The 11,748-nt window shown below is 39.3% G+C and overlaps 1 protein-coding gene across 1 annotated transcript; it reads left to right on the plus strand.

The window, feature by feature from the left end:
- Window positions 1-7,060: 7,060 nt before the first annotated feature.
- LOC108786598 (pulmonary surfactant-associated protein A-like) lies at window positions 7,061-10,958 on the plus strand. Its single transcript, XM_018555920.1, has 3 exons — window positions 7,061-7,166; window positions 9,552-9,629; window positions 10,582-10,958. Exons 1-3 carry the CDS (start codon window positions 7,061-7,063, stop codon window positions 10,956-10,958), a joined length of 561 nt encoding a protein of 186 aa, XP_018411422.1.
- The last annotated feature ends 790 nt before the right edge of the window (window positions 10,959-11,748 follow it).

Consider the following 11,748-nt stretch of genomic DNA (forward strand, 5'->3'; position numbering starts at 1 on the left):
GTGGCCCCCGACTAAATTGAGTTTGAGACCCCTGCTGTACGGGCTCCTCAGCAGTCAGCAACCACTTGTATCTTCCTCCACCCACCCCAGCTGCTATTGGTTAAGAGGGAGAGTGCAGTACTGCCATTGGCTGCTCATGTATTTTAGCAGAGTAAGGACAGAGAAGACGCATCAAGGCTGCTTGGGGCTTCACATGGGAGAAACATCGCTGTCCCCCCCCACTACCACCCACCACCCGGAGAGGAAGAAGAGGGCATGACAGAGCACATGATCTAGTACATCAAAAGTGTAAGTCCCTTTCTATCTTACACCGTTGTCATCCGCACTTTGCGTTACACTGCTGTCATCCGTACTTTGCGTTACATTGCTGTCATCCGCACTTGCGTTACACTGCTGTCATCCGCACTCTGCGTTACACTGCTGTCATCCGCACTCTGCTTTACACTGCTGTCATCCGCACTCTGCTTTACACTGCTGTCATCCGCACTCTGCTTTAGACTGCTGTCATCCGCACTCTGCGTTACACTGCTGTCATCCGCACTCTGCGTTACATTACTGACCTCCGCCCTCTGCGTTACATTACTGACCTCCGCCCTCTGCGTTACATTACTGACCTCCGCCCTCTGCGTTACATTACTGACCTCCGCCCTCTGCGTTACATTACTGACCTCCGCCCTCTGCGTTACATTGCTGTCATCCGCACTTTGCGTTACATTGCTGACCTCCGCACTCTGTGTTACATTAACGACCTCCGCACTCTGCGTTACATTACTGACCTCCGCACTCTGCGTTACATTACCGTCCTCCGCACTCTGCGTTACATTATCGACCAATGCACTCTGCGATACATATCGACCAATGCACTCTGTGATACATTATCGACCAATGCACTCTGCGTTATAACTGACCTCTGTCCCAATACTAAAAACCGATACCAGCACTTACATTTTTCAAATTGACTTAGGTGTCTTAGGTCTGGCTGGGGACCTTGCGGCAGCCTTCTGGGGAGACACGCAATGCCTGCTTACAGCGCTTCTGTCTCCCCTTACTAAGACCCTATTGATGGGATTTGTAGTGCTCTATAGCTGGTGGTATTATTCTGCATTACTGTATAATGTATTGATGGGATTTGTAGTCCCGTTACAGCTGGTGGTATTTTGCATTACTGTATAATGTATTGCTGCGGTTTGTAGTCCTCTATCGCTATAGGTGATTATTTACACAGCCCTGGTGTTTTCTGAAATTGAAAAGCTTTTGAGAGTTTCTCTCTTTCTCAAGTCTGAAGCAATACCTGAGGAAGAAAGAAAAACTCTTGAAAGCTTGTCTGTATTAGGTTAGTACAATAAAAAGGTATCACCGAATACCGCATTACTCTCGTATTTTGTAATCTTATTCATATATACTTCTTTAGGTTTTTTTTAGTAGTGAAAATTATTAGTGCCCCCCCATTTTGACTGTGGTATCTTATGTGCCCCCCTATATATTGTTCCTAGAGTCGCCACTGCATATAAGCCATGAGAGGAAAGCTGCTCAAAGTTAGAGAAACGTTCACCTTTGACATTGAGGGATTTCCCTCTATGCCTGTCTCGGTGCTAACTTTAAAAGTTTTGGTTTCAACTCCCCAAATAGGGGCATAGTAAGGGAAAAAGCTGAACTCCAGAGTAAAAAAAAAAGACTTACTCTTGCAGTGGGGAGGGGAACTCTGCTCTTTTTGCCTAGGACATGATGAATCAGGTAATATACTCACCTTAGCCCTTGGCAGCCAGTGCTCTTCTCCAGGGGCGTATCTGCCGTGAGGCAAACAAGGCGTTTGCCTGGAGCGGCAGATTCGCTGAGGGCGGCGATGCTGCCATGCCTAGTGCAAAGCTGCACATCCCCCCCCCCCCCGGAATGACCCGCCGATTCCCGTAGATGGCATCACCCACCTCTGTATAGTGCGCTATCTGCTGCTCTTCTCCACTGTTCAATGCTCTGGAATTTAGGTGGGCCCTCGGCATTCTCCTATACAAGGCTTGGTCCTGCTTTTTATGGTATGATGTCAGAGAGCTGCGACACAGAGACATATGCATAAACAGCTTGCAGTGCTAGGAATAAGCTCACCTTATTCATCATCCTCTACACAAAATGAGTTCAGCTTTAAAAAAAATCCTAATCCTTCCCGACTCTCATCAAAATGAGAAATAAAAATTCTGGCTGATGTTTCTTTTTAACAAGATAATATAACATACTAATTAATATGCACTGCAGAATTACTGCTCTAGTATCAATAGGAATAGATGTCTAGGTAAGAACAGACAGATATTGGTGGGGACTCGGTTATTAGAAGGGCAGATAGGGTGAATTGTCACAAGGATTATTAAACACTAATACAAAACTAAAAACCAAAAGAGATGGAACTTCTGTTATTCAAGGAGTAGTTGGACTTTTTGGGAATATTGGAGACCTGGTTGGACATCTTACATGGCTACTAATATCCAGGGTACACTTTTTTTCATAGAGACAGAATTGAAAGAGGAGGTTGAGGTGTATGCCTGCATGTGAAGCATGATCTGAAAGTGAGTATGAGGGATGATATCACAAATGACAAGTGCATCAAAATAGTAAAGAACTCTAGTAACAGTATGTTATAGGCCCCTTACATAAAAAAGAAGAGTTTGAGCTCCTGTCACAGACTGAAATGGTTGGAAAACATATTATGGCCAACTTCAATTATCCTGATATTAATTGTGCAAATGGAACTGCACACTCAACAAAAGCAATTTCTTGGGTCAGCAGCAAGAGGACGGCTGCGGGATCTGATGGACGGCCACAGACTATGTGCACAGGACGTAACTATGGTAGTATGTGCTGGAGGTGATCTATATAACATCACAGGAGAATAACAGGAGAACATAAACAGACGGGGACCCTCCTCAGATGAGGTAACAAAGACTAGTTATGATGTTAGTATTCTACTCTTAGGTCACTCACATCCCGTCTTATGATGAAAGAAATTGTATCCCTTAAGTAGCTGGTAGGTAAGCCTAGGAGCTGCTGTGTCATTATTAATTTCTCAGTATGTTTTTGAGGTGTGACTGGATACATTTCTCATACTTTTTTCTACAGTGACAGGCAATACTTGATTTGTTGTCATTTGGCTTTCTCTGACTTTGGGGAGATTTTTGGCAATGGAAACATAGGTACATGCATTGTACATGCATCCCCATTGACATTTATGGGGCCAAATGACGGCAGATGCAGAACAAATCATGCTAGTGTGAATGGGACTTCACTGCTATGTTTACAGTTCCATTTTATGTTAACATTCTTTAGCTGTCATTGGTGGTTGAATTTACCTATTTATGATTTGATTATAATCTTTGTTGTGTTGAATTATATTATGTTTTTGTTTATTTGGATTATGTTATAATGTCTATCTGGATGATGCTTTTGATGGTACTATATTTAAAGGTTTTGTGGGAATTTAGCAGGCAACTATGATTAGGGCTCCTTTGGCTGAAACACGTAGGCAGGACTCCTATGTCTAGTTTTCTGCCTTGAAGATTTTTACTAGATTCAGAACCATGTGCAAACACATTTTATCTACTGTTTATGATGAAGGGCTGGGGGAAGCCTTGGCTGTGCAATTGGCTTCCATGAAACTGGATTGGAAGAAGGAGACAGAGAATTCTCTGTTTGTCTTTGTCTGCGAAAATGGAATTATAACAACCAGTATGGTTTTATGAAAGGCTGTTCTTGTCAGAACAACCTGTTATCAATCTACAAGGAGGTGAATAAAACTTTGGATGAAGGAAGACCAGTAGACGTACTTTATCTGCTAAAGCATTTGATACTGTACCTCAAATGTTTAATCTACAAAGTAAGATCTATTGGTATCAATGAAACTGTATGTACGTTGATAGAAAAAAAATTACAGGATTGGTTCCAGTAATAAATTATTAATCTTCTCAATGGTCTAAGGTTGGGAGTGGTGTGCCCCAGGGATCTATCTTGGGGCCATTGCTATTTAACTATCTTACTAATGATATTGAGGCTGGAATTAAGAGCTCAATTTCAGCAGTTGCTGATGACATAACATTTTTCAACTCTGGACAAGATGTAGCATCATTATAGGAGGATCTTTATAAGATTGAGTTTTGGGCAGCTACATCGCAGGTGAGGATCAGTATTAAAAATGTAAAGTTATGCATTGGGTACCAGAAATACCGTATACATGTAAATTCTCAATAGGATGGGTTCTGCTGAGTGATTGTGGAAGTGATGGAAAAGCTTGTAGACCACATACTCAGCAATAGCATGTAATGCTAAGTTGCAGTTGACATGCCATGATATACAAGGCTGTGGGAACTCTTCACGAAGCTGCCGAAGGATCTGGCCGTAGCTTCGGCCGATCCTTCGGCTAGCTTCGGCCCCAGGACCCCTTTGGTTCAGTAGAACCGAAGGGGTGCTGTACGGGCTATTCACAATTGCCCGTACAGCTGCCAATCATGGCCGAGCAGCTCAGCCGAGCCAAATGCATTGGCAGGCCGACAGCCTGCTTCTGACAGCTGGGCGGAGCCAGCCGTGATCTTACAGCTGGCTCCGGCCACTTTCAGAGAGATCAGCGTCCCTGGTTACCTGCTAACTCTCCCTGGCGCCCCGGGAGTCTCTTGCTCCCGGTCGCCAAGGAGAGAAACATTGCTGTCTTTTTTTCTTTATTCTGACACGAGCGATGTCAGAATAGAAAAAAAAGCAAATTTTCCCATTGAAAAGCATTGGGGCATTACTATTGTCTATTTCAATATGCAATAGCCAATAGTAAACTAGCATTGCACCCGCCCTCTGCTGCAGTTCCCAATTCAGGTCCATCAGCAGAGGGCGGGTACAATGCTAGTTTACTATTGGCTATTGCAAATTGAAATAGCCAATAGTAATGTCCCAATGCTTTTCAATGTGAAAATTCAGTTTTTGTTTTTTTTTCTATTCTGACATCGCTCGTGTCAGAATAAAGAAAAAAAAGAAACAGCAGTGTTTCTCTCGTTGGCGGCCGGGAGCAGGAGACTCCCGGGGCGCCAGACTCGGTACCTCTGAGGGACCAAGCAGAACAGCCGGACTGAATGCCGCTGAGCGGCATTCGGCTATTCACTCACTGCTGTTCGGCATCTTTAAGAATAGCCCGAACAGCAGTGAGTAGCCTGCCGGAGGTTCGGCTCAGCCGATCCAGATGTTGGATCGGCTGAGTCGAACTCCTTCTGCACTTCGGGTCGGCCGAACATGTTCGGCCGACCCGAAGCCCCACGAAGCAAGCCGATGTACGGCTGAAATCAGCCGTACCAGCCTGAAGTGAATAGCCGAACAGTGTTCGGCTCACTTCACTTCAGATAGGTCATTCACTCGGCTGCCCTCGGCAGCTTAGTGAATAGACCCCTTAGAGACTTGAGCTCACACATGTACACACAAACACAACCATGTAAGTCAAACTAGATGGACCTGTGTCTTTTTTCAACCTCTTCAACTATATAACTGTATATGTCACTAAGCTCAAAATATAAATGTATTACAGGAAATTTAGATGTGTAACTATTCCAATATTTAATGATAAGTAACTTTTGCTAATATTAGTTGTTCAAACAAAATATTCACATTAAATATTTATAAATACATATTTGATCAACTAATTGTTATGCTCTAGTATACCACTTGAATTTCTTGGAAATGTTTAATACAAATTTGTTTATTTGTAATAATATTTGTCAGGGCCCACAAGGATACTTACAGAAGGGTGTTTCCAAAGTAGTAACTGATAAGGCAGCAATATAAAGTCGACTTATACATTATAATCTCATTATATTTATTATATTCTAGAAAAAGGTATTATCTTTAAAAAAAAAGGCATTGCTCATTCTACAATGGTATGTCTTTTCTGACAAATCAATTTTTTATGTATTACTTTTTATTATTTTTTTTACATGTTTTTAAGATTATTTGTTTTATAAATATTATAGTTTAGAAAATAAAATAATTACCAGAAAATTAGGACAAATAAAATACATTATCTAATTCTAATAGGGTATTTAACATACTGTATATAGCCAAGTGTGTGTGTTTATCAGTTGTATTTACCATGCCATTTAGCAAACTTAATAAGCAATAAAAGTAAATATAGGTAAAGTAAATAAGCTTACATTGATGCATTCAAGATGTTATGTATCTATGTAAATAAAAAGTAAATTGTATGTGATATCTTCAAGTGCCAATACAAATAATTAAGTAATTAAGTATAAGTAACTAAAAATACTTAGAGATATTTTTCTTAGAAATCTATTGGGCTTGTTTTTTTTATCTACACTGCATGTCATTTTCTCTACAGTTTGCCAAAATGGTTTACCTCCTGGTGTTGTTCTGCCTATTTGCTGCAGGTACTTTAGTACAATGCCAAGCTCAATCTTTTAAAAATTGTGTTGGAGCTCCGGGATTTCGTGGAATCCCAGGACAGAATGGTCTTCCTGGAAGAGATGGAAGAGACGGCATGAAAGGAGAACTGTGTGTACCTGGTATGAATTATAATTATTATTATTATAATTATTATAATTATTATTATTATGTTACATATATCCCATTACATTTATGTTCAATAGATATTTTACAGTTATAAATATCAGAGCAAATATTGGAATAGTTACACATCTAAATTTCCTGTAATACATTTATATTTTGAGCTTAGTGACATATACAGTTATATAGTTGAAGAGGTTGAAAAAAGACCTAGCTCTAGCACAACTGGCAATTTAAAACCTTAATCCAAGCCAGGGTCCAAAGTTGGTGGGGAGGAGGCTGGCCTTCAGTGCCCAGGGCACAGAGGCTTCCGTGAAAAAAGTAAAGAGAAAAAGCCTGAAAAAAATAATGCAGCCACCTCATCTAAGGACTAGTAAGCTGCAATATTTTACATATTTGTTTTTCCTTTTAGATATGCTTTAAGTAAATATTCTAAACAGAAAGAGAGGGGACTACTCTTAGTTACACTACGCTCCAAATACACTACACCACTATATCCAAGCTGATATTTTGAATTTCAGGGCCAATGGGTCCTCCAGGAGGAAATCAAGGACCACCAGGAAAAGATGGTCTTCCAGGGCCAATAGGACCAACTGGTGTACAAGGAATAAAGGGAGAAATGGGACCTCCGGGTAAATAAATGCATACATCTTATATTTTCTGTTGGTGAATGATCATTGGTCAGTTTAATCAATATTGTTTTAAAACATTCTATTAAAGCTGAACTCCAGGCAAACTAAAAACAAAATCAAACTTTTTATAAATGTGAACTGTTTTACCTGTTAAATATTTATCTTGCTGTCGACCTGGTAGTATTCAAGGTTATGCAAGCCTAATAGAGTCAGTGGTGATTTGTATGTTTGTCTGGAGTTAAGAACTCCAGCCTTACCTTCAGTCATGGACAATTGTATAGACTTCTCTCCTGCACTGAAACTGCTTCCTCTAATTCCACTGCACATTGTGAGCTTCTCATAGTTTGCATTAGAAGCTGCAGCAAGTTAGATAGCGCCTGATTCATTTCCTGGCTGGGGGACATTTAGCATCCTCCCCTGCATTACTGTTTATAGCCCTACCCTTTTACATGTAGGCATTACTTAGGGCAGTCTGCATGCAAATTCAGTTGTCTAGACACTCCCCTTCTCCAGACTAAAATCTACCCATCAAGGTCTGATATGCATAGGACCAATATGAGTAAATATTAATTTAAATAAATACGGAATAAAGTGCGTTTGTCTTGCTGGCAATTCATTTGTGATCAAGGCAGGTACCTGGTTCGGTACCTAGGTTACTATCTCTATGATCACGATAGTCAGATCACTCAACAGATGAACAACCACCAGGTGTGTGGTTAAGAGTAACTAGTATAAACTTCTTCAATTCAGGGGAAAGGCTTCTTCAAGGCTAACAAGTAGAGAACAATAACAATCTAAAAAAAAATTTACAATTGTTTATTTAAAATATATAACAGGTAAACAACATGCATAATGTGCATTACATGCAGGTATAATCTTTTAGTAAGATTGTTGTTGAATGGTCTGACAACAGGTCTCCCAGCTGCTTTCTGGAAATCCTCTTTAATAACTGTTAATTTTCTAAATAAATAAATAAGCAAAACTGCTACAAATGAAAAGAAAGAAAAAATACAGTCCAAAGCCCACTTGTACAATATAATGCTTGTACAATATAATGAGGGGGTGAGTTTGACCTACAAGTTACCACCAACCAAAAACATTGTAGGTACATTTGTAAAGAAGCCCTGAGCATGAATCTTGGCAACTACTATCTGCTAATTTGTATTTAATCTTTCACAATTCCTTATCTATAGTTCTCTTCTTTAATCACACCCTTTTAATATTGTTAACCTCCCTGGCGGTATGATTATTTTGATTTTCGTAATTTTTTCGGCGCAATTTTTTTCTGATTTTTTTCGTTATTTTATCTCTTCGTTTTTTCCGGGTTTTTTTCCGAATTTCACGCCGGTTACACCCCCATGCGACGCATCAGCTCGCAAGGGACGGAACCCGGAAGACCGATGCGGGCACCGGCCGGAGGACACCGCACGGCTCGAGGGACAAGGTAAGTAAATACTGTGGGATATTCCCGAGTGTAGCTCAGGGTATGGAGAAGTAACCCCGAGCTACACTCGGGAATACCGCCAAGGAGGTTAAACATACTGTATATCCAAAAATAGAAATGTTTTAAAATTGAAGCCTTACTCCAGGCAGACACAAATTAATACAACTCTGTATTTATCAATACATCTCTGCATCTAACTTTTAAATGCCAGCAGTGTGTTTGACCTGGTATCAGCCTCTTGTGGTTTCTGTACAGCAGAACGTAGACTGGGAGAGGGAGAAGCAGCACAAGGAGCCAATCGGTTTTGCTGCAGTGCTCATGTCCTCACAAGGATGTTTTTGACAGGATCAAAAAGCAGAGAGATGAGCTAATCAGCCTGCTGCTTCTTCCACTCTCCAGTCACTGGCTGGGTGAGGAACAAGACCTGTAAGTGTTACTTCACTTCATCAGAGAAAAATCAGGTCTCCTGCCATGCCAGACAGTGTTATAATATGTAAATATCAGAACTGGATGGACAAAAATACAAATCCTTTGGCAGGTAAAACAGCTCACATACAGTATATGCTTTAATCTATATATTTAGCTGTTTGCCTGGAGTTTAGATGTAACAAACTTGCTTTTTATCTTTTTTATAGCTGATGTGTTCTAGGAGATCAAAATAAGAGCACAAATAAATTCTAACAACAAAACAGCCATACCAGAGGCAAACAGAAGGTCTGTGCAGTGTGTAAGACCACCCATGCATATCAAGCTCTTACAAAGCAGCAAACTTTTTTTTGTAAATGGTTGAGTTGCACTTGAGTTAATGTACTGAGATAAATGATAACTTCAAGTGCATGTGATGTCAAAGAATGTTGCAATAGTGTAACACTATATAGAATGGCAATGGTATGCATTGTGTATACATTCTAATCTATTATATATGTTAATATAATTCACAGGAATTCCTGCATCACTGGATCCAGAAGTGCTCTCTCAGTTAGAAAACATAAACAATCGCATCACCAAACTTGAAGGAGGTATTAATCACAATGAAATATTTTAAAGACAAGAGCATTGTAAAATATAAAAGTAATAATACGCTGATGTAGTTTTATATAAAGGCGTTATTACTCCTTCCCAACAGATAATCTGCCAATCATTTTTCAGCACAGCAAAATGTATTAGCATGGTGAAGCCCATTGTTTCAGAAGTGTATGTTCACAGCAATGCTTTGTTTAGCAAAGTACATGCTAGATTTTTGCTTTATTGACCTATGTTTTTCCATTCAGGATAACTGAACAGAGTGCTTTGAAAGCATGCACATTCACATGCAGTGATATTTACTAAAGGAGTTAAGAATCTTCACACAATAAATTATGTAATTATTTTGCTTCAATTATATAATCATGTGAAAAGCAAATTCTTATTCCATTTTAGTACCCAATTCTGACTGGGTAATTGAAGTAAATATTCACACAATTTATATAAAGATTCAAATCGGCTTCACTGCATGTGAATGTGCATAGCAATGCAAATTAAGGTGTGTCTAAAGGCAAAGAAACGTTTAGCTGTGCACAGATTGGGGGAGGACTTTGCTGTCTCTATATACCATTGGGGGAGAATTATTTTTATTTTCTGTCACAGAGACACAGCTAGAAATCAGGGGGAAAAATAAAACTTTCTTAGATAATTGCCGGATAAATCAGGCATTCCCATTGGAAGGTTTTTCCTTATCTATTGTTTTTGTGACAACTGTCAAATTTTAGTTTTTATCCTTATGTCCTCGTCAACAATATATTTAACATAAACAAATTCTTTTTTTTAGGCAGTATAACTGACTTTTGGGTCATGTGACCAGGATAAGCTACACATATTTTCATTAAAAGTCAAATATTTGTGTTAAATTGTATAATATTTTTATTAGAAATTATGTAAATTCAGGCTTCATTTAGTTATTTTTTATAAATAACCATGTTTTTAATATTTCAGTTCTCATACTGCAAGGAAAAATACAACAAGTGAATAATAAAATACTAGCTACCAATGGAAAAGAGGTAGATTTTGAAGCTTCCAAAACTACCTGTAAGGATGTCAGTGGAAGAATTGCTACTCCCATGAATAAAGAAGAAAACGATGCACTCTTAAAAATTGTCAAGGAATTTAACAGATATGCATACCTGGGAATACGGGAGGGGCCAACTCCTGGAGAATTCTATTATTTGGATGGGAATCACCTACACTACACCTACTGGTATAAAAATAAACCAGCTGGGATAGGAAAGGAAAATTGCGTTGAAATGTACACCGATGGAACATGGAATGACAGGGCGTGTAACCAATACAGGCTCACAGTTTGTGAGTTTTAAATCTTCATGATCAGAATGGTTATACTTAAAGGGTCACTCCACTTTTGTGATTTAATTTACAATATATATAATTACTACACAAGTCTTTTTTGATTTAATGTTAATGCTGGACTCTATGCAGATATTAAAGACACACATTAATGCAGCTTTGTGATCATTAATAAATAATTACATGTATTTTTAAATGCAAGCAGTGTAAGTACCTGATTTTGACCTGGTATCAGTCTCTTGCAGTCCCTATACAGTAGGGTTGGAGTGTGATAGCAAGAATCAGTACAAAGAACCATTTAATTAATGTACTAATTAAACCATAGTACCAAGTAAATTTCTGATTTTAGTGTAAATATCACGGCAATAGCTGATTTTTGTTTATTTTATTAAGCTATTAATTTTCGATCTGCACCCAAACAAGATCCAAAACCATAACTTCAAACATAGCTTCCTTTTAGGGGGCATTTTGTGCACTGTAAATTCTTGCTTTTTTTTTCTCAACAAATAGATTTAAAATGAATGCAGACCATGTACCAACTGTTAGTATAACATGCATACATTTAATATGTTTCCTCAAACACATATCAGACTCTACTTCAGACCCATAAAATTCGGAGGAGAACAACTTAGAGGGTTATTCACAGAAGAGCCGAAGGATCCAGTCGTAGCATCGGCTGATCCTTTGGCTCGCTTCAGCCGCCTGAGCCCTTCGGTCCAGTTGAACCAAAGGACTGCTGTACGGCCTAATCACAATAGTCCGTACAGCAGCTGAAGGCAGTCGAGCAGCTCAGCCGTAGTG

Source organism: Nanorana parkeri, unplaced genomic scaffold, assembly GCF_000935625.1.
Source record: "Nanorana parkeri isolate BGI_ZX_2015 unplaced genomic scaffold, ASM93562v1 scaffold218, whole genome shotgun sequence".
NCBI classification, from domain to species: domain Eukaryota; kingdom Metazoa; phylum Chordata; class Amphibia; order Anura; family Dicroglossidae; genus Nanorana; species Nanorana parkeri.